Source organism: Typopeltis vanoorti, chromosome 5 (assembly GCF_054136105.1).
Source record: "Typopeltis vanoorti isolate ZY-2024b chromosome 5, IOZ_Tvanoo_1.0, whole genome shotgun sequence".
Classification (NCBI taxonomy): domain Eukaryota; kingdom Metazoa; phylum Arthropoda; class Arachnida; order Uropygi; family Thelyphonidae; genus Typopeltis; species Typopeltis vanoorti.
The window spans coordinates 49,203,505-49,228,507 of NC_143553.1; the positions used below are offsets into that span (position 1 = coordinate 49,203,505).

General features: G+C 35.5%; 2 protein-coding genes across 2 annotated transcripts in view; one reads left to right on the forward strand and one right to left on the reverse strand.

The window, feature by feature from the left end:
- LOC150106387 (uncharacterized) overlaps positions 1-25,003 on the reverse strand; it is a 240,657-nt gene that overhangs the window by 192,695 nt on the left and 22,959 nt on the right. The window lies entirely within an intron of this gene.
- Positions 756-21,812, forward strand: LOC150106389 (uncharacterized). The gene is made up of 2 exons (XM_090392987.1): positions 756-1,079; positions 19,489-21,812. Exons 1-2 carry the CDS (start codon positions 859-861, stop codon positions 21,539-21,541), a joined length of 2,274 nt encoding a protein of 757 aa, XP_090249113.1. The 5' UTR covers positions 756-858; the 3' UTR covers positions 21,542-21,812.

Sequence of the window (25,003 nt, forward strand, 5' to 3'; positions counted from 1 at the left end):
TGGAATGAACATGAAGATTATAAGTTATGTTCGTGACATGGCATAAAAAGCTAATATTTTCATGCGTACTAAACACCAGATAATAATCAAGAAGAAATCAAGTATTTTATATAGTAAATATCTTTCTTGAATATTGTTCATTTACAGTTAACTCATGGAAATATTAAAACATTTATATCAGTGATCGAAGCAGACAAAATAATGTTACAGTTAAAATTAAGTATTTCCGTTTATGATCGTGTACTGTGTTTTGTGTAGAGGTTGCACTTGTAGTTTGTATTTAGAATGTACATGCAGTTTATAAATTAAGTTCATGACATGGCATAAAAAACTAACATTTGAATCTGTACTAAACACTAAATAATAATTCGTACATGAGAAAATTGAGCGTTTTAAATGTGCTCTTTGCCGTTGTTTTGCTGACTCTCAAACGAGGAAGATAAGATGGCTCCTTGTGTTTACGTTTGCTGGCCGAGGAATGCGAAGTTGTTTTCTCTCACATATATCTCACAATTTATACACATTTGCTGGAACAGGTGCCGTGTTTCTACGCATTATCTATAATTTATTCCTAAATAATCAAAATAAGAAGTGTTTATAATAAAAATGTTCCTCCGACAGGAAATATCCGCTGGCGCAACGAGGAGCTAGCTGATAGCTACTCAGATCGCTTATATATATTTATATTCTTTCGATTCTTTTTGACTTTATGATTATGCACCAATAATCTATGATGTGTGATCTTGACTGGATGAGCCATTTAAGGCATTAACTAATGTGCAACGAAAAATAACAGGTACCTATTCCAAAGGTGGAAACAATTCGGCAGAGAAATTTGTCGCAGATTAACGAGTGCGCATGCTCCATATCCAATGTCTACCACAGCCTGCAGCGGTGGTTGCAATGGATGTGGAGAACCGACAAGCAGACATGGCGAGGGGTATGGAGGGTGATGTGACACAACTGAAGGGAACAAAAATTTTTGTAACTGTAGAAGAGGCTCTAGTGGACGTTTTGGTCGTTTCATTTCGTTTTGGGCCCAGCATTTTCCAGGGAGCTCTTCTCGATGTCACGAAAAAGTGAGTAGAGAGCCTAAAACTCTTCTAAGCCAAGAAAAATAAATACAGAAATGATGAATATTAGTTAGACTGATTATGAATTTCAGTGTTGCATGTAATTTCTCAGATGTCTGAGTGCTGAATTAAAGTATGATGGTGCAAATAATTTTTAGATGTTTTTTTGCAGCTGCTGGTGTATAATTTAATGTTATTAGACGAAACATTTTTAATTTTTGAACTAATGGGAAAGTCATAATAGACTTCTGATGCTACTGTCTTCTAACCTATATACCTCGTGGTTTATTGGTTCTAGATGTATAGAATTAATGGTGATATTTGCATTTACTTTTTTGTAATCCCATTTACATTTAATAATAGGTTTTTACTGCTAATAAACAATTCAAGATGAAAATTCTGATGTCAACAAACAGCTGCATGTTTGTCTGTGAAGCTGCTCCTTTGTGTGTATGACACACACAGATGGGTAATCTTCGCTTCAATATTATCTACAAAAATATTCAATACAATATTATCAGATATATTAAAAATAGGAACCATGTTGAGTAGTTTTATACTTTTTTGTGGTGGTAGAAGGATGTGTTTACTGTATAACTTCTTACAGGAAGATGCATGATCTTAATACTGTCACACCATACTAAGCTTAAAGTATAATTCCTCTTATGTTTCAGTTCTGAAACATAAATCATAGTTGATATTATAGAATAAGACAATAGTTACGTTATTTTCAAAATAAACTGGCGTACTTGCCCGCTGTTATACATTTGTTCACAAGCAATCTGCCATCCTAACTTCTTTTATTTTCATACAGTCGTTTCATGGTGTTTTAAAATTAGAGTAAAAACAAGAAACTCTTTCGTAATGTGAAGGTCTTCCTTGTTTGTCGTAGAATAATAACGTTAGTCTTCCGTTCTCTAGTATCGCTATTGTTTGTTTTGTTGTTGGCTATGCTTTTGCGTGGGTGGGTGTGTGTTGTCACCTGGATCACAACCTCTACATATTATTGATATAAACGGCAGAGGCTTTTAAGCTTGGTGGAGTAATTATAATAAAGAAACATTTACGATCCTAAAAACTGGGATTATTTTTTGGATATAAATCCTTGTTCATCACTGCAAGTAAAGACATGACTTATGTGCTCTGCAAAGACCAGGTTTTCATTTAAGATGCTGATTCTACTGAACTGCTCAATGGGAACTTTAGACCTTCCAACCCATTATTTTGCTCCTCATATAGATAAATTTGCTTCGTTTTTACTATGGTCTTATATTTTAACTTGGCATTATCACATGAAAATTATATTTGTTTTTAGATTATTTTCATACTCATAATTTAAATTATGAATATACATAATTTTAATGTATAGTAATACGCATGACGTATATAATAGTACCAAACTGTGAGTTATTTGAATTTTGATAAATATATGTTTTTGAGTATATCCTAGGAGAAAGGTGCTTCCTAAATATGTTTGCTTTAGATTAGAAAGTTTCAATAACGTTCTTGTAAATGATGAATATAATTTTTATTCCTAAATTATTTCTCATTTTCCAACTTTATTTACTAATTGGAATAATATTTTTAATATTTGTTTAATTGAAAATGAAACATCTCTTTCTTATAAAAAAATTGTTGCTTTGTTTTCATGTTATCATTTCTTAGTTTAACAAGAAATGCTTGGAACTTATTTATGTCTCATTAAAACAGTTCACTTCATTAATGTTTTATCCTTACGAATGTATTTTGAGACTGTTTCATTTATTTTAGGTGTGACTTCATTCCCCTTTATAAAATATACTTTATTACCTGCTTAGACAATAGCTGATTATGTTTAACTTGATTGCTTTGAGCTTATGAACTGAGTATTTGAATCCAATTTAGATGTATTATCAACTGCAATGCTAGCGTATTTCAATTTTCAACTAGTTGGTTCCGGTTACAAAAGGTCTTTGAAAGGTCATATTGTTTATTCCTTACATGGCTGGTCTCTTTGAAAATGATTCTGGTTCCACTATCCTTTGTTACCCAACGTTTTTTTGGGATGAGTCATAATCTTCTTTGTAAATCATATTCTTTTAACTTCCTTGAAATGTCATGACTCGAAAGCTGTTTTTATTCTTCTCTATATAACTGACATAGAAGATAGAATTTGATTCCTTACTTTGTTCATAATATAACGAGATGAAAAAAGACATTTACTATCAAAATAAATCGTTTCTCTGATTTTCTAAGGAAATTTTCTTTATAACAATCGATTGCTGTAATGTGATGCTTGTATTGAATATGATTTTCTTTGAAACAGAAAATTAATGAAAATGCACTGCATGCGAGTCTTCTCTCATAATCACACCTCCTTTGATTATTATTACCGCCATTTTTTCCCTGATTTTAACTTTTCCTTTCAACTAGCGAATGGAATTCAGATTGTCACAAATTTTATATCCAATTTGCAATTCCAAAAATATCAGCAAGAATCTAACTTTTCTTGATGCATGTATTGTTTTAGTTGAAGTCTTGCTGATTTTCGTTTCCATTTCGTTGGATCTTTTGCATTTTTATTTGTTCGCAAAAGCTATCCGAGCCCATTAACAATCTTTGTATTACTAATGAGTCGAGGTGGTATTTACATTGTGATCTAGCAGATATGAGTAATTCTGTGTCTTAACATATTTTTCGTGGCAAGCAAGTTATTTTTTTTCCATTCAGACTAGTACTTTTAGAATAATACTATTAAAATTTGGCCAAAGTAATACAAAAGGTGTTTATGTTATTAACTTTTTCCAAAGGTAAATATGTATAATTTTCTACTTTCTTCCATGTGCATGCGTTAAATCTATTTCGAATATTACCTTTTTTCTTTTTTTTTTAAACAAATTCATTTACATATGTAATTCATTATATATAATCGGTGGCAAACATACGATAAATCTCAAAGTATTTGGATTTACAATCTTTTGCAGCCTATAATCATTTGAATCCCGCAGTGTTTTAAGGTGGTAATCTGCTGCACTGGTTATATAATTCTGTGAGGAACGTATGATTTTCTGAAACCATTCGATGTGAACCTTTGTTTATTACTGTAAAACCGAATGTTGTTGTTTTTTTTTTCTTTTATGGCGAGAATTTGGCTTACCTTTTATCGAGAATATTATGAGAGAAGATTACTTGTCCAAGAAACTTTCGAAACTGCCATCGATTTTTTGCTGCTAAAACCACTTCCTCTGTATGACCTATTAAGTTGTGCTAAACAATCAGCTTAGGTTTAATTAGGCACTTCGTCAAGTATTCAGTATCCTATCTAAACTGGTTTCTTCTTTTCAAAAATTATTTTATGTTCATTTTTCATGGATTTTACAACCCTTTTCTATGTTAATGTTTGCTGGTCGCAATAATGGTCTTGAGGACTTCATAGTTCCCTTCTGCGTGTGCTTGTACAATTAGGAAGCATACAATGGTTTATCTCCGCAAATATGGGGTTTGGATCAATATATACAGTACGTTATCACATGGTCTGTGTTGCAATGTATAACAAATTATAACTTGATTTCCGAGGGTGGCACACTCACTGGAATAACAGAACTCGCAGTGCCTCTCTTTACAGCATGTATAAGCACCCCGATGCGTAAGTTGGTTATTGAATCGACTGACCCATTCGGGTGCTTACAACATCAAATACCAATGAAATTTGGTATTTGGGATCGTGACTATAACCAAAATCAAAAAATTTGTATCAACAGAAAAAATGTGTGTTCAATTCAAGCCAAAATCAGTGTGTATTATTTTCGATTTTGATTTCAATTGAGGCGATTTAAAAATCCCTTCTGCTATCCTCGTATCATTCCCAATTTTTTTCTTAGTTCTTTATGTTTTTATTATCAACGTTACAACGAAGAAGGGTTTGATTAAAGACCATCTGAGTTATCACGTGAGAGAGTCACCTCAGTTGGTACTGGGGAAAAAAAAGTACTTGAAACAAAAAAAAAAGTATCTCAAAATAAAAGTTCCGTTTAGTGGCCAAACCGCTTACAGCATATTTACTAACCGTTTTCTTTAGTAATTTATTCGGTTTTAAACTACTACTATTTTTGGAGCAGTCCTATTAATGCAGTGTGTTGAAACAAAAACTTACAATAAACTAGTACTGTGAATGGCTTGGTCAAAGGAGGAATTGAAAGGAATATTTATTTTTGACTTGAACTTGGAAGGCGTTCCCAAAGAACTGAAGAGTTGGAATATGAAACTGTAAGGGAATTATCACTCGTTTATATTATCTAATTGAGAAAAGAATGTAGGAATTACAGATGCCGATTAATATAGCAAATGAGTCACATTCCGCAAGTGTAGAGATAACTGGAGTTGAAAATATTTGCAAAAGGATGGAGTGAAAATCAGAAACGATTCCTTCATCTGTATAATTGCTCTCTATTGGACCGAGTTTGGAAATTACAACTCTAAATGCAATAAGAATATTACTTCGCTGAAAATCTTAAATTAGTAGCGAGTAATTTGATGTTTAGGTAAAAAATAAAATAGTGTAAAGAACAGATCATATCTAGTAGTATGGTATGCATTCTACTTAGATCGCGATGGGCAAGTTTTGTTTTTTTCTAAAAATAGAAATATGCTCTTATCGGCTTATTTGCAATCAAAGCCTGAATCGGAAGGAATGGGAGTCTTTTGAGAGGTGACAGGCCTAAATCTTAACTAAAATTATTCTTCCTACAGTGGACAATAGGTAAGAAGGGTGGCATTTAAAAACCCTTTTCGTAGATATTCTAACTGTCGCAAAGCCAGAACGAATAAAGAAGAGAGTAATGGAAAGAAAAGAATAACCTCAACCGCCTTTGAAGTGATAGAGAAATGAGAAAAAATCATCCTTGCTCATCCACTCATACGCAATGTGTCCAAAGTAGATTTTAGATACTCGGTTTCAAAAAGCAAGCATGAGAGAGACTAGAAAATGGAAGCTTCTGGCTTACAAACAAATCCAATCAAGTCTTAGAAGTGAGTCATTAATTATATTGGACCCTCTTGGAGTTCTGTGTAGCGTCTGGGTAATTATTATAACAGAGTAGGTCATGAATTTCTATACTGTTGTACTCCTTCGTAATAAGTGATTTTGATATGAATTACATTATTTATATTGTGCTTTATAGTCTCCAGCATAAACACTTCTAGCAAATATTGTGTTATTAATAGAATTAAATGTTACTTCAATGTGTCGCCTTCAGTCTATCGTAATACAGAAGCTGTATCATAATATTGTTTCATAATAAGTTCAGAAATATTTCGCCTACGAACTATTCTCTTAATTCAAATATGATTTTCAGACAATGAAATTTAGTAGAATGCAATAACAAACGATCAGTAAAGATGGTAGAAAATGTGGGGCACAATATCTTTTCTTTTCTAATATGTTTTCTTTTTGTGATGCAATAGATAAAAACTTAACAAACACACGCACAATATGAAAATATTTTGGAGGTGATGTTTTATCCTCTATGTTGTATATGACGTTGAGCAAATACCCCGTATTGATTGTTAGTTGTCTGAATATAAAATAGCAAGTAATCTCAGGTATTGATTCAATGCGCTATCCTTCAGTGATAACTTCCGCCAGTGTGAATCTTTGTCTGTAGTATAATACGTCGAATTCAAATACTTCAAGGTCTCCGCTCTTTCCCTCTCCTGCAACTAGTTATGCATTGTACGTGAATACTGCAACCGGGACGGGAGGGGGGAGGGAGTATTGCAGAAAAACAGCTGCTGTCCAGGCAGGTGGGGAACATTATGTAATGCAATGTAATGCCTTGACAAAATTTTATCGAACAGTTTGTTGACAGATGTATTTAGGATACCACTCAGTAACAATTAGGTATGTCAGTTGTTACAATGCATTAGACCCCGAATTTAATTCAGAGTAATGAGTCATTCAAATATTAAGGAATATTATGAGAAGATTTGACACTTAAATGATGTTATTGTCAAATATATCTCTAAAAAATTATGCTATCTACGTCGTTATAAAATGCACGTCAACACTGTATATGTTACACACATTTCAACATAGTAAAGCAAAAATATTTTTGTGGATTTTCACTTTAGTCTTAATGTTCGTTATTCAGTGCTCTGTCAGAGCATATGTCATTGTCAGGTTCAACAAATAATGTTATCCAGTTTAAAACCATTCAAATCTTTCACGAAGGAAGGCGAACATTTCTTCGCTAGACTTCGTGGAATAAACTTCTGCACTTTGCTTCCTCTTCACCAAGATGAAGAACAAGAAAAATAGAAACTGCGTTCAGTGAAACACAGATTAGCGTTCCAAATACTACTGGAGGACTTACGAGTAAATATATCAATATATTAATTATTTTTTGTAATGACCGAAAATTGTCAGTCGTTACATTTTATTGAAAAATTGGCAGTTGTAGCAAAAGGTGGACGAAATGAACCCAGTAGGTGTCTAGACCGCTGACATTAATTTGAAAAACTAGATTGATCCATGCTTGGTAATTACTCTAACAGTGCATCCTTTTCTATAATTTTTAGAATTTGAATTACATACAGTTCAAGAGATGCTGGATTTGAATTTCATAAAAAAAGATCGTAAGTCTTAATTACTTTATTTTAAATTGTTATAAGTTACATTTAAGTATAATAAAAATCGTGTAGTTCAGGCATGTATTACAATTAACTGTAATGATTGTTTTATTTTAACAGAATAAACTAACCGATGTCCAGCTTTAGTTCGAGAAAATTAGAAAGATAAGTGTTAATTTAAAAATAAAAGTCAATGGATGCCAAAATGAATAATCGTGATTGGCTCAAGTGATCAGAGACAGTCAAAATTTGTGTTTCGTAATGACATTTTTGTTAGCGGTGCCACAGTTGAACTTAACCGTTTATGCACTGTAGATAATTTGTCTTTATTTTTAACATATGATTTTGTATGTTTCAACTCATTTGACACTTTTTTGGCTCTACTCAGACCAAAAAGAAGATCGCAACAAATGTTAATAATTAATAAACATTCTAAATAATAAAATCACTTTCCTTATTTTCCTCTCCGATTGAAATCAAAATGATTTTGGAAAAAAAAAAAAAAAAAGTACCTAAAATGCGAAAAGCAATTTGTTTCATACTTTCGTTAAAATTTGGTGCATCACTGACTTCTAGCCACAAGGGATGTGCACTCGGTTTTAGCCCTTTATGAAATACGCATGTGTTCTTACTCGTTTCTTAAAAATATCTAAGAATACTATCATAATGATAATTTTCATTTGTATTCATTTATGCAAAGTTGCATTCATGTTATAATTTCAAGCATTACGTTCATATAATTATTGAAAGGATAGCTTAAATAGATATTTAATGAATATTCTTAGTGTCTTATGAGGACAGAGTGCCAATTTTACACTGGAATCATAAACGGTAGTTGCTACCCACTTACAATTTCTGTGAGTAATTAAACTAATTCCTGTGAACACTTCCTGATTTATACTATTTCTAGCATTAAGTTAGTTGCATAACGCTATAAGATAGAAAAAAAATGAAGCAGGTAAATCATGGATCTTAGAATTATCTGATAACGTCTGGAGCAATAATTCTGAACTGTTTTGCTATTTTCTGCTCGATACTCTGCGCAATGAAACTAACTTCACATTCCATATAATTATTTTAAAAACTTCTACTTACCAGAAAATGGGAGCTAAACCATTCTTCGGTGTTAATAATCTCAGTAGCGCCTTTTATTGTCAAGTAACTTGGCATTTTAGAAACCTCAAAGCTATAATTGGGGGCGATAATTCTTATCTGCATAGTCTATCCATTGTGTGTATTCGCTGACCAATTCTTGTCTATCTGGAGAAGTGAAAAACTCCAGTTTTCGGTCCTGCTACCGATGAGATTAATTAAATCAATTTCATTTGAAAAGCCTTTATACAAGTTCGCGTTGTAGGCTAGCTTCGAATCCAAGACTTTAAGACAAAGGACATTAACGCTGAAATACGAAGTCTCTTTCTCGCCAAGATAATGTGGAAATTCAGAATTGGTTCATGTCGTTTACAGTATTCCTGTGCTGATTTTAGAAAATCTTGCGAGAACCGAGCGATTTTGTACGTATAAAAAAATATAGCTTATGGTAATCATTACAGCAATTGCATCACATCATTCCCGAACCTGCACAGTTCAATAATATTGTGATTACGACTATGACTTGCAACACCAGATATCAGTTTCCTATATTCTCGAATCGTAGTTCCTCAAAGCTTCTTGACGTATGGTATTCAATTAAAAAAAAAAAAAAACTGGAGAAAACGATAGTACTGCAGTTAAGAGCCACTGGTTTAGAAATTAATTATCTTTATTCTTTAATAGCTGAGTGCTACACTTTATTAGAGATATCCACTCACTAACTCTTTGGACCACCATGAGTTTTCAGAACAGCTTCAACACGCCAAAGCATAGGTTCCATCAGGTTCTGAAGACACTCCTCAGGTATCCTCCAGCTGAACATGAATTTTTGCAGTCCCATCAAGTAAGTTGGTGATCGTTCCTACTATAAGCATCTCATTCCACCACATTCTAAATATCCTCAATGCGACAGAGCCTTAGGAATCGAAGAAAATAAGTTTTTTCATCTGAAAGCGAGTTTCTTACCCTGTCTCATACGGAGGTGGAAGGCTTTTCTTCCCACAAAATAAAAACCTATCCAGAAGAACACGCATGAACAGACAGTATACTGGCGTTTATAGCCTTAGTGGTTTTGGCAGTAAACAATCAACTTTAATGTTCTTGAGATCTGGGAACTGATAAGATCATAATTTACTAAGGCAAAGTCACTATCAAGTTCCTGTAACCATTCTGAAGAACATAAGCCATGATAGGTAGGTTATTCTATTGCAAGAACCCATCACATTCAGGGTAAATTCTCAGCATAAAGCATGTACTTGATCAACTTGATAACCAGAAGAGCAAGGGCTGAATGGTGATTCCAATCACTGTTTAGCTTTTGCTCCTCTAGGTATCAAAATGCCCGTGCGCGCTAGAAAATATTCCCCAGACATGCATTGTTTTGTACGCTTTCACAAGTCTTCACTTCTAATAACTGGAACTGGAATCATCAATTCCCTGCGATATCCGATACTGATATTCCTTTGCTTATTTCAGCCATAGTTAGCCACACATTTAAAAGTTGCAGATACGATACCATTACACAGCCACCTGCTGTTAAATCTATTCGGAACCATGTTCATTGCGATGCAATAGTAGCTTCGAATGAAAACAACTAGCGATTGCTACGGAATATACGACGCAGTCGTATATTTCGTAGCAATCGCTATTTGACTGCCGTAGTACATTTATTGGACTTTAGGATTCTTCGTTTATCTCTCGCGATGATCAGCTGTTTCGACTGCATGACAGACGTTGATTTCTGTTTATCGCGCTGTTCTCGGTACATGCAGTACCACATTCAAGACTCTGTTGGATTTGTCCATTCTGCAACAGAAAAGCATATTCTTCCAAAACGCGCGTACTGCTCATCTTGTCTCCCGCTATCATTCCGTTTAGAGTCATTCTGATCACGTCCTTTGTCTATTATCGCACACATTTAAATAGTAGAGATTGTCTCTAGATAACAATCTACTGCCTATTTATATCCATGGTAGTAATAACTGGATATAAAAGCAATATCAATGAGTGTGAGAGAGATTCACATTTAGGATGAGGACCTCTCTCTCTGGATGATATGGCCAATGAATGTACTCATATCTGCTTTATTTAACTAAGAAACATTTCGTTCTCCTAGATAAATTTGCTGACTTACTGGCTAGCTTTATTAGAACCAAACCAAAACATCTCCTAAAAATGTTTAAATTCTTTATTCCTAGAAACTTTATCTGATTAATTGTTAATTTAGCGGATTTGCAGGCTTATTATCTGAAAATATTTTAGAATGATTCGCCGATGTTCAATAATGAGAGGATGCAGTGCTATTTCGAAGTCACCAACTAAAAAGAATACTAGTTTGCTAGTATTACATAATCCTTTCCGGAATCTCAAGTCTCATCTCTGGAGGATGCTCAACACCATACTACACGATCCACAGCATCTGTTACCAACTGCAGGCATTTTTGTCTGTTAATTGCCTGTTAGTTATTATTCTGTGTTCTCTGAAAATTTGCTCTTTGGTGGAGAAAAATCTTGAGTTTCCGTGAGGGGGGGGGGAGGACCCTACAACATTCCTGTGACTGGCTAATCCACCTTTGATTCCTTGAGTAAGGATTTTGATAATCGGACTTCTTAGGATTCGAAGTCTCTTTAACATAAATATTAGGTAGAGGTGTTTACAATTATGGCCTAAGACAATCTGTGAAGCCAGTGTATTATATCTGTTAATTGCTTGTGTTCTATTCTAATTCACCTTCAACTGAAGGTCCTAAATGTATAACAGTTATTTGCGTCCTACTACGAATACGAATCCTGTCGACTTCCAAGTTGAAGTGGAAAGTGTCGCAAATGCCGAGAACGGTATTTGCGACAACTGCGCTGTTGGTATTCCATTAACATCCGAGTTAAGTACTGTATATTCAGCTGTCACCGCTACTTCAGATTCACATCTGTTTATTCTAACTTTTCTGTTTGACATAATTCACGCATTTAACTGTTTATCTTTGTTCATCTATAAATGTTTTGTGTCATGTGTTCAAGATGGATGCGACATGCGCACCAGTTTTGCACCGCTAATTAATTTATTTCTTTGGAGAATAACTAATAGTTATAATCAATAATTCAGTACGTTAAAGAGTTTAAACTGTTTAAGAAAATATTTTACACCCACGCCCATATCTTTAAACGGCCCATATCATAATGTTGCAATCATATGAAAATGAGCTTTACATACGGCCTTAACTCAGTTTTATGTGTGCCAAATGGTTCATTATAATAATTCACTATCTATATTGGAGAGAAAAAAACTATATTTGCAATGACTAGTTTATGATTCCTATTTTAGTTCCTTCGTGGCGGAGGAGGAGGATATGAATAAATTATATTTATGCGAACACTGGTTTCGAATTATTCAAATGAAGGCCATTCCTTTTCTTGTAGCGATTTCATAAATTAAGATAAGATTTAACTCTGCATTATACTCACAAATTTCCGTAATAATTTTTAATTTTTTATAGTTAAATGTGAAACTTCACTTTACTATCAGTAACAATAATCCAAGATGAAAACAACTAAGTTTAATGAGATGATTATCTTATTTATATTGCTCTATCTTTCCTTAGAATATGATGAATAATTGGCAATTACTTTCAAGTTCGTATCAACATTCTTAGTCCCCGAATTTTTTTGTTTTAAGGAATATTCAGAGTTTTGAGCTTGTAATACGCTTATATATAAATTAAAGATTGTTTTCAGTTCAGCTATTACCGATGTAAATATATATATATATATATATATAAAGTTTGTTTCGAAATAATCATGCTTGTTAGTGTTTGTATATGGCTACTATTCGTAACTAAATTTTTACGTATGTTATTGTCTCCGAAAGGACAGATAATAGTTTACTGGTTTCACAGTTCATAGGAATTATTTCAAATAACAGCATTCTGGAAAGTCAGTTCTTTGTCCTGTTAATGAATTAGTCATATCACATTATGGAAGTGGCAGGGTTTTTTGCTTCCGAAAACTCGGGTGTGTCATCCCGCAAAAGAGACAAGCCGGCCAAAGGAACACAAATAGCATAATAATACATTTGGCCTTCCAACTTTACTTTCTTCGGCCCTAATTCGAAACATTCCAATCTAGCAATTTGCAATAGATAAAACACGTCACCTTGCACTGTAAACTTAATACGACAGCTCACAAAATGTAGCCACAATGTTTCAACAGAAATCCATTAAAATAGAATGTGGACTGCAATGTGTTAAAAATAACGAAGTGGAAACGAAGATTTTAAAACGTTTTGTAATATTTTTTCTGTAGCACCGTTTGAAACCTGAAATACGTCATTTCCTTGTGAATACTGGAGATCAATCTCGCGCCTAAAACTATGTATTAAGGATATTTTCAACTGCCACTTGCAAACATAATATTTTATTACTGTGGAAATACGAAGACATATTGGTTTTAGAGAAAACAGTTTTATTATATGTGTATAGAGACTTAAATAAATAAGGAAATGGACTATGAGCTTATAAATTTAATTCCCAAATGTAAATTTAGAAAACAAAATCCTTGTTTTTCGAAAAACAAGATTTTATCGGCCATTACAGAAATGGAGAGAATAAATGTAAATTTACTTTGTAGTAATAATATCTCTAATGGTACGCAAGGAAGCCGCCTTGATTCAGTTGTGAAATGCGAGTTCATAATCTGAGAACTTACTGGTAATGCATTCTACGTGAATTCTTTGATTTCCTAAAGTGCTTCCTAAGTGATTATTTACCTTAAGTTGTGTATTCTATTAGCATTTTGTTTTAGTCATTCTAAGTGATGCCCTCCACCGATCCTGAGATGTTTTTAATCGCTCTAACTCTTTTAAACGTAGATTTAGAGTTAATCATTTCAAATTTCATTCAATTCGCTAGAATTTGCTTTCCCACTAATCTGCATTACAATGATAGAACATTGATCCAAAGTATATTTTAAAAAATACTGTGCAGTATAAACTTTTCTCAGAAACAACTTCCCCTTAAGTAAAATTAGTTTAAGGTCAATTCAAAATCTTATACTGTTATGTATTTCAACAATAAATCCAATGCGTCAACGTTCCTTAATAAAAATTGTACACTCAATGATATGCACAGTTCACAACAAAGGAATTGAAACATTAAATAAACTATATTTAAATAAAGGGCCTTTAGTAAAGCAGTTTCCTAATGTTGATGAGAAGGCATAATTTAAGGAAACAAAACTGACTTGAATATTCTTTAGGATTTTTATAAACAGCTTCTAAACAAATGGTTCACAAGAAGGCCTTGTATATACTTCTAAGTAAGAAGAGGGAAGGCATGGTTTCTTAATTTGACCAAATTCAGATACTGAAAAATTTAATAAGTCTGTTGGCGTATTTTTTTAAATCTAGCATATCTTTAGTAACAAATACATGAAAAGGAACTGTCATTAGTATAATGGATGCGATTGTAAAAAAAAAAAAGGGGGGGGTGGAATGTTATCCTATTCATTATTCAAAAATTTTAGAAACAGAAATTACAATTCTATTACACCAGCACATCCTTTAGTGCTTCAGTTACCTCATTACCGATAATATTATTTTCATACATCAAATGTCTTATCAGAATTGTAAAGAAGGCATGAGCATAAGAGAATGCATTTCTAGTTAGTTCAGTTGTTTCTTTTTTTCACGACTTAGTCCACTTTAAGGAAATTTTAGAGTGCAATTTCGCTGAGCATTAATGACAGCATTTTTTAAAATCTTTCCACGTTTACGAGATTAAAAAAAAATCCATGCTTCTCAGGCTTAGGGATGGTTAACTGAGCCTTATTTGAAGTGTCCTAGAAAATTCTGTCGTTATAGATAGAATTACAACTCGAGTCTTTTTTTTAAATTTTTTTATTTCAACTGAGTGAAGCCTGGAGTGATCACAAGTGTCATCTTCATTAAGCAGTTCGTGAGAAAAAGGCATGTAAATAATATAATTTGCATCTGTAACAGAAGTTCTGATCCTCATTATAAAGCATACTTGTAGCATTTTAGACACAAAGCTTGATACTGTTACATCAAATTTGGTGCGACAGTTTTAGTGTATAGCTTCGCTGTTAAAATTACTAAGAGTTTCCTACTGTATAACTGTCCTTCCCTTTGTGCAGAGTGTTTACAGATTAATTCAGTAAAAAAAAAAAAAATCAAGATTTCCATGATGTGTATTATTATTAAGAGAGACCTCCAGGGAGTCAGACACTCATCGAGGGAAGCCACATACTACACAAACCAGCAGTCATACTTATTCTTGAATTCATTCACACTGCTTGCACTCACAACATCCAATGGCAAGCAATTCTAATTACGCACCACCCTCTGAGAGAAAAATCTAGCCCTTACACTCTTCTTGGCGGCCTTCATTCTCAGCTTCCAAGAATGCCCTCTCGTCCTTTCCCCACCCTCCATAAATTGAAAAATCCCATAAATTGAAATCCTGTATGACACTTTCAGCAGTTTGTAAGTCTCAATCATATCACCCCTCTTTCTCCTGTTTGCTTGTGTCTGCAGTCTACAAATTCTCAATCTGTGTATGATCTGGCTTTTTCCTATTAGGTAGCATAATATTCCAGTAGACATGTGACGATAAAGTAACAGTCACAAATTTAGACCACAAGTAAGAGCCGTTTACTTTTTTTTTTCTTATGGGTGCCATCGTCTGGTTTTAGTATTAGTGTAGGAAAATACGTGCAGTTGACAAAACTTGGAGTTCCTTCAGAATTTCAGCATGTGCCATGTCACTGAATTCATTTCATCCCCCAGAGTAATTATTAACCAGTAAGATCCCACAATGGTGGTGGATGAAGTCTCCTTTATCCGATAGAACATCTCAGCATTTCTCCTACATGATTTTGATCTAATACGTGTAGAAACGCACCATCACAGGAGTGTAGAAAACTATTCCAGCACCATCAAATACGATGGACAAGGACTGCGTTAGAGAATAATCGAGCGCTCGTGAGATAGTTGTGGCCATAATGTACGTGGTTTAACCAGGGAAGGAGCTGTGCGGACTATATACGCCGATCTCTTGTGCCTGTAGGGTCCCTTTTGTGGTCAGCTTAGATCAGGAGTCTCTCCTTGCTATCGCAAGCCTAACTACGCACTATGTCAATGTAGTAAGCTTAGGTACTTCAGAAATCAAACCTGCTGGGATAGTGTGGTATATCGGTCTTCTCAGCAGAAGCCTTTACCACCAGTCTCAGGGACAAGTTCTCTGAAGTGTATAGGATAAATAAGAACAGAGGATTTAAAGAATTTGTCTTCTTGCTTTAGCCCTCCTATCGTTATGGGTACAGCATGATTATGGTCATAAAAACTTGTCATTGTTAAATAACTTTCTTGAATGTACAGGAATATGTGACTGCACACGTGATCTTCAGTTTAACAACCAGGATTCGAACCTTGTCGAGGATGAAACACTTACCAGAGTAATTCTAACCAAATCACTGCTACTACAGGCAACAATGTAGTCAGCCAGAAGTTCATGAACAGATACATATCTCTTACTTCTGTGTGTGTATAGTTTGCTTCTATTTTGGTCGAATTGCATTTCCTTCCGATATGTTTCCTAAATGCCTGTTGCTTGTTTTTTTGTATTCGCCACTAGACTTGTCAGATCTTGAACATCCTTTCCTGATCCAGCGTCAAATATTGCAATCTTCAGAGATGCACGAAACACGTGGGTCTACCAGACAAGTCCCTTTGGAAATAACAAATGTCGTCCATCCTGGTTAATACGTACATGCCAAGCCCTGTTACTGAATATAGGTAAAGGAATAACGAAACACCCATCCTCGTTAATACGCTTCCCCCCCTCACTATTCTCTTACCTATATTGAGTAACAGGGCTTGGCGCGTACTTTTTTGTGGAAATTCATCATTGTTTTGGGAATTTTACCCCCCCCCCCCCACACACACAAAGAAATAATAACGTACGGGATTGAATGGCTTCTAAGTGTTCTTTTCTGAGACACTGAGAACGTTTGTTAAATTTTATCCAACGTTTTTTTTTTTTTTTTTTTCTAATCTGATCTTCGAAAACACTTCAGGATTTACAAAAAATCCCACATTCGTATAAATTTTCAATCTTTACTATTACTTGACGACAGCTATAGAAATTAATTCCATAGTTAAAACCATGAGAACTTTAACTCACGTAACTGATCGCTTATTAATAAATTTATTTTAATTAGTGGTGATTTTCTTGATGAAAACGCCTTTGATTGGTAGATTTGTATTATGCCACATTATTTAATATGGTAGAACCGGAAACGGAGTGAGGTATTGGTCACAACTAGTTTCCATTGTGGGTTAGCATAACAAACTACTACACGAGTTTGAACACCTGTTAAGTAAAGTAGGTTAAGAAACATCCACGCCTTTTATAGAAGCTCTCTTCTCTCGGTTTTAATAACTTCGGCTCGTTGACTTGAAAGGAACCTTGATAATGTTTTTCAGTAAGATGTAAGACATCAAATAGCAAGAAAAAGTTAATTAATTTGCATAATGAATGCTCGTGCAATTAAAACGTATTCACAAAATCAATCACAATGACTTACTTCATGTACATTAATGAGTCCGCAGTCTACAGGGCTGTAAAGTTAATTAATCTCCAAACCACTAAACCTACTTGAAAAATGTGTTCCCTTCTAAAAGATTGCGCACACTTCTTTGCACGCTAGAAATTTACCGACTCCGAAACTGCGTTTATTCTTTCTATTTACAGAGAATTTTTGATTTGAGTTAAGAATTCATTTAGCTTAATGGAGCATTTCATATTGTATTTTGCATTCTTTAATCTCGTGTAACAAAAGTTACCGATTTAATTTCTTTTTAATCACGTACTCTATCCATATGTAGCTGTCCACGTTTTTAATAATGAAGCCATTATAATCAGGGAATGATATCTGAGAGAAATGATATTAGGTCACGAAATGTTATGCCTCGAAAAAAGCAGGATTTCCAGCTTCTCCATGATCCTGTAGCTCTTTTTCATCCATTAGGTTGTATCAGTTTCATCTGGAATCCCATCTTACGGTTGAAAGAAGCTTAACAAGATAACACTGAATTCTAAGCAAACAGATCTAAAGAAGCCTAAGAAAGAGGCCGCCATTAGAGCGCGGTACACACACACACACACACACACAAAAACTTCCTTTATGCCGATAGCTTCAGCCTAACCAGAGCCTCCTATTCTATGTACTTTATGAAATAAATCGGACTCCTTGCACCCCGAGCTTCAATTCTAAACTAAAAGAAGAAAGAAAGACCAAAAGAAGAATACAGGTCAAAACATAATAGTAATCTGAGCTGATCTACCTTACTCTCAGCATGGGGAAACAGTCGGGCAGTTTCCCTTTACTTTAGGTAACTTCATGTTGTTTCCTTCTTGATAGCTAGCCAACTTGAAAATGTGTTTTAGGCATCTTTATATATTTCAATTGTTCGTCTTTTTCATATTGACTTATCAACATGAAAGATTGTTTTGGTTGATGTGGGAGAAGTAACTTAATGCTTCCAGTCTGTATTATGTCCGTATGCTTTGTGTATTCTCCGACCAGTTTCTTTTTTAGGGATGCAAAGCCAGAGTTCTCAAGGCCATTTTCATCTCTGTATGTGACAAAATATTTTGTCAAGAATGTATTGTAGTTCTGCTAAAATCTTAACGCTGTCTCATTAACATAATAGAAACGGTTTGCAACTTGGTGAGATTTCCATCCAGAGTGATAAATCGCTGTAACACACGAAACAGTCAGACTTTTGTAAATTTTACTTTGTGAGTTAGTTATTCACGTGTGTTTTAACTAATCTCATTAACGACTTCGTTTCTTGTATCCTCCAATCTCATTGACTGAATTTCAATCCACAAATTGAGGAAATTAAAAGATTTTGACTAGATCATTTTTATGGAATCTTTTACTCTTATAAATATTAGACTTATTATTTCTTTACTATGGTGTTTCCTTTATTTAGAACATGGAATTTTAAAAACAAAATACGCTACCCAAAAGCAAATCAATAAATAATTTTTCGATCTTCACATAATATTGGGATTTGTTATGTCCCTTCACTGTGCAGTGTTTTAAAAATCTATTTCACTAACAGCAAACTGCTCACTTTATTGCAGTATTTTATCGGTCATCGTATTGTACGACTGTTCGAACAATACATAACTGAGCCAACATATACAAAATTTTTCCACTCAAGGTTTCTGAAATGTATCATGACATGTGAAGTTCATTATTTCAGTCACGTTATCAGTGAGGAATGACACTGGCTTTCGAATGCATACATTTCATTTGAAATGCAGAGATAAAGGATTGCTGAAGTTCTAGTAAGGGGTGAATTCCGCAATCTCATATTCTACCTATGTGTCATTATTTAAAAAAGATTGGATGGTTTTAAGTTTTAACTGAATAAATTACATTCCCAAAATACAGCAAGCAAATGATTATTTTATGATAGTCAGTAGGTAACACTACCGCTGTATAGAATGCTTTCTTGGTCTTAAATAACTTCAGATTTTATTGTTTTATTTTAATGCACAGAGAGGCAACTTTAAGTAAGGCTTTTATTGATGTGACTTAAAGCTTCCTCCATTAATACAAGGGGATGTTTTTTTATTTGAAAGCCATTGTGCTTCGTTTTATTTACAAAATGTTTTCTATTTTTCTTTAGGAACAGCCCTTTTGGTGTCTCCCTTAACAGGCCTTGGGACTGTCTTGGCAACACCACGAGCACCACTACCACCACCACTTCCACGACGACCACAACAACACTTACTACAGAATCGGCGTCCTCCGCCAGGCTCGCTACGACAACAGACTTGGCGGAGGAGAAACCGGACCGGTTTCATGCGTTGCGACAGAGACAGACGTACTTCCAGCAGGACGGTTCTGTCGGTGACCTGTTAGGTCAACCGCTCTTCAGGTCACGGCGGCCAGACGCGCGCAGCGGGAAAGACAAGAACGTGAGAATGCGTCGGCTGAGGCCGCGGCAGGTTTTGTGTTCACACTGCAGGGCGATTTGTAACGAGAACTCGGAAAATGTGCAACTCCGCAGCACGAGGAAAGAGAGCTTCCCCTCACCAGGTGGTAACTCCAAGAGTACAAATAACGGACACGTCGTGTCCCTGAACGACCGATCGAGGTGCACCACTAAACTGACAGTGACTCTTACGGACAGTCTGGAAAGAAGGAGTTGGCAAAACAGAAGTGTGGCTTCTCAGCGCGTGACTCTGACCTCGACTTCTGTTGAGTGTGTACAGAAGGTGCAGAATAACACTACCGTTTCGGCAACCGAAGAATCTCATACGTGCAACCCGCAGCACTCTACAACGGCAGGAACTGTCAACGGCTTTGTGACCAGGACTGTGTCGGAGTATCAAGCCGTTGCATCGGGAGAACCTTCGAATCGTATGATCCTTCGAAAAAGACGGCTCGATTTTTTGTCCAGTCGATTAAGAGAAGATGGTTTTCTTCCGCCTAAACAACCCAAGACCACTCGACGAGAAGAGAGGCACGAGATGGACAACGGGGACAAAGCAGTGAACCCTCAACCCGACCCGAATAACGGTCACGGAGAACTACACGTAACTCTGACAAAAAGTCCGGTGATCAAGATCTCATTCGCCAATCCCCAAGGCAAGGACACCGTCCTCAAAATTCCAGCCAGGCTTCAGTCCTGCCATCCCAGCGACACCGAAGAAGATGCTCGATGGTTTGGCAGAGAGAACTCTGACCTCTGGGCTACCAAAGACGCTAGTGCCAATAAGGCAGCCAAGAAAGCACTGAAAAAAGCCAAAAAGGAGGCCCAGAGAAAAACTACCGCGGTTCTTAGCCCGAGTCAAGACAACGGCGAAGTCATTCTTCCCCGTCACAAACATCACCACCATCATCACAAGCACAAAGTGAAACGGAAGCGGAAACATCGGGATCCGGACGATAACGAGCGCAATGAGAACCTATTCAGGTTTCAGAACTGTACTAGTCCGAACCGTAAATCGTTGGCAGATATTCAGAGTTCAAACCTTTTCTCGAACCAACAGACTAAATGGGTGTCGCAGCTGGAATGTAAGCCTGCAAATTTGACCTCGACTTCGGACATCCGCCAGTCGGACAGCTACTACGAAGAAGTGAAGAAACGCTGTCTGAAACAGAAACTGTCCATCAGCCTCAAGAGGTTGAATGCCAAGGCCTACATGAGGTGTAGCCCCAAATACAGTGGAGAAGAACCAAACGGTACCGTCGTGGCAGGTACTGGAGTCGTTGACAACGGCAGCTCTGGATCTGGTAGCGAGTGCGGAGAAGTGCCGGACTTCCCAAAGCATGAGCTCTTGCGTGATATGGACCGAGTGAAGCCGCTAATGATGCGAATTAGCACGCACAATGTGAAAAGATGTCTCCTGGACAACGGCAGGGAAATGGCAGTCGGAGATATCGTGTGGGGAAAGATCCACGGGTTTCCTTGGTGGCCGGGAAAAGTCTTAGCGCTGACAGTGTCGCAAAGAGATAACGGAGTCACCATTAACCAACAAGCGCACGTGGCATGGTTCGGGTCTTCCACTTCCTCTTACATGCCGTGCAATCAGTTAACCCCTTTCTTGGACGATTTTAAAATGCGCTACAACAAGAAAAAGCGGGGTCCCTATAAAGAAGCAATCCGGCAAGCTACTGTGGAAGCACAGCAGAACCACAGCGCTGTTCCACAGGAGGTTGGGGTTGTGTCGTAAGACGAGCTTTTCCCCCATTACTCTCTTTCAATGTGCAATGCCAACAGGCCAAAGTGATTCAAGTCCATTACGATTTGCTCAAAACGTTCGTTGTGTCTTTAACAGAGGACGAAAAACGCGACGACGTCTTTAAGAACCTTATTGTGTATAATGGGGTGAATCTGAGATCGTTCACAAAAGGGGGGAAACGCTACCCCTTTTAAATTGTTAACTTCCTCGTCTAACTCCTTATTTGCTCTCTTTCTTTAAATATGCCGGTTTTCTTGCTAATTGGGTTTATCAATGTAAAATACGCATCATTCCATGTTACTTCTTTATAACGACTGCACATACAAGGGAAAAGTGTATATTTAGAACACTGATCCCTGCATTTACTCATACTTAAAATACTTAATATGAAGCATGTACATAAATGTCAAATTCAATTATCAGGGAATCCCCTCCGTGTCGTTATATCGAAGCGTCTTTCCCAAAACCGGCCAAGTTGTTTGTTTGTGCATGGAGTAGGCTAGTAAACTCTCTGGAATTACATCACACAGGAAAAGCTATTATTCAACTACACTCTAAATTTTCGTGTGTTTTTTTTTTATTCTAGTTAAAAAACAATAATATCCCAGAAAATTGAGTTGTCTATACATAAAATTATATATCTTTTCATCTAGTTTTGTTTCCATTATTGGAAAAAGCCGAGTTTAATCATTTTAGGTGATTTATCAGATGGGCCAAAGTATAGAGGAGAATTAAAATAATGTAACCGATTTAAACGGATGATTTATTTAGGAAAAGTGATCAATTTTGGAGGGGAGTAATTAGGTGATGTATCCCAAATACAGACTTAAAAGGGAAAGAGAGATTAATATGAAATTCGGTAGAACCAGTTTGTTTTAGTTCATGTTTAGGTATTTATGAAATGTGTGGAAATTTTTCACAGATGGTGGATTTGCATCATTAATATAATTAATGAAATTATTAATCCAGCATTATTTATTTATTTATTTTTATTTTTTGCAAATTAATGTCTACATTTTCTCCGCTCTCTCAGTGTTATTTTAGGTCATTGCCAGATTCCTGTTATAGGATAAATTAATCTAGTTTATATATGTTTAAATTATTTAATATAATATTTTATATCACTCGAGTGACAGCACTAGATGAAAAATAAATAAAAAATACTATGAATCAATTAAAGTAATAGAAGGTAATATGGAGATTTAACTGAGAATAAATGAAGCCATTATCCAGGACATTTCAACGCACAAATATATATTAATTTATTAAATATTTAATTCCAAATTATATGATTAAGTCATAAAAGGTATGAATAAAACTAAAACCTATGAAGATGTCAAAGAGGAGTGTTTCACGTACAAATGTGAAATGATCAATAAAGCAATAAATGCTATTTATTGCTTTATTGATCATTTCGATGGTATTTCTTTTATACTCCCCCAAATATGCCCTATTAATATTAAAATTAAAGGGCATATTTAATGTTGGATATTTATTTGTATTAGATGCGATTTATTTGTACTATAATGTAGAAATGGCGATAGATTCGTAAAATATCGTTTTCATTAAAGCTGGTTGTAATATATGAGCAATTATAGGTTGACTAATAGGCATCATGACTATAAGAATTGTATTCTTTCTTAATGAGCTAACTTGTAATGTGCATTACGGATATGCAAACATTTTTTCATTATCATATCAGATTAAGCATATGACGAGAAACGGTCAGCTGCTGCTTATAATTATACAAGGAATTTTGGGAAAGCATAGTCAACATTGAGTGCTTGTGGTCACAGTTGAACACCCGTTTGATAGTTTTTTTTTTCCATAATATGCATGAATTCAAAAGCATATGAAGTGTATCTAATATGACTTATTTTAGCATGTTTTTTTCCTTCTCCTTCACGCATTTCAGGAAGTATTTGTAGGATTTTTTTTTCATTCCACATACAAGTATTTCCAAATAACTGTTCAACATGCACACATAACAACACTGCAATTATTAATCTCCTTTAGTTTAAATACAATTCCACTGATTTCATATATAACGTTTAGTTATCCCAACAGCTTATGAGCTGTTTAAAATCTACCACTGAATGACATTTATGAAAGTCCAGGTGGTTTCATATGTAATTCTGCCATGACATCAAAAGCTGTACAGAAATTTATGGTCACCACAAAGTTCACGTATAACTGAGCACTCACCGGTTTCACATGTAGCTATGAGTTTCATCCCCCCCCCCACACACACACACGCGCGCGCAATTTTTACATCTAACTTTGAGCTCATTTTCCACAAGTTTCACATGACACTTTTGGAAAGATAGCTCATAAAGTTACATTACTTTATAAAATCAGCTCCCTCAAGTGTCACATGTCGAGCTTATCCCTTCCAAGTTCCACATGTAATTCTATAAGCTCCCAGAAGTTCCACAGGCAACTTAATGAATTTTCACTAGTAAATTTGATATCCCATGGGTTACGCTGCTATGATCCTTTAATGTTACTGTATATGATCCGAAGAATGTTAACAGTTGGTGCAAAATGGCTCAAAGCATATGGAAACAAATGGGTTCATCATTCATTTAATCTTTCTGCCAACATTGGCATATTCGGCTTCAATCTGTTCCAGTCGCAGCCTTGAATTCGTTAGAGTTGGACGTCCTATGCGAGATTTGTCATACCGTGACTCACCTGCCAAAAGCTTTTTGGAATAATTTTTGGGATGCGCATTTCACTGTTTCACAAACAACACTTCACAACTTAATTGATAATACCAACTGACTCGGCATCCCTTGTACTTTCCAATTGCATTGAGCTGCAGGGGCTTTCTCGTATTTCTTTTCGAAATATTAACTTTTAAAAGAACGCAGAAACTTTTATAGTCACATTAACATTATCTAGTGCTACATATCTTTCGTGATTCATCTCTTCTATATACTACAGACAAATACTAAAAAATTCGACTCCAGACCATTACCACACAAACGAATGATGAACTCGAGAAACGCATTACACAGGTATCCTCCACTAACTCATCGAATGGGAAAGAGTACTGCGCGATTCGTTGCTCCATATCATGGACACCCAACGTTCTATAGCCCAATCACGATGTTCATTTCACCACCGTAAGTCTACAATCGATTGTCATGGTTGATGACCGGCCTATATGCAGCTGACTTTCTACAGAAACGGATTGGACTATATAGCAGTTCTTTACGTGGTAACTTGCCAACATTCTATGGTTCGGTCACGATGTTCATTACTCCACTAGGTCTCCAAACGAGTGTCGTAGTTGATAATTGACTTATATGCAGCTGCCCTTCTACAGAAACTAGCACTGTACAGAAGGTTTTTACTCAGTAACCTGCTACTAAACTAAACTCCTGTGGCTGAAGTGGTACATTTATACACTATCTGATCAAAAATATCCTGAAGCCTGCTCATCCGAAC

Coding starts and splice junctions, on each gene's coding strand:
- LOC150106389 (XM_090392987.1), top strand. CDS start 859: ATGCTCCATATCCAATGTCTACCACAGCCTGCAGCGGTGGTTGCAATG. Junction 1,080..19,488: donor CTTCTCGATGTCACGAAAAA/GTGAGTAGAGAG, acceptor ATTTTTCTTTAG/GAACAGCCCTTTTGGTGTCT.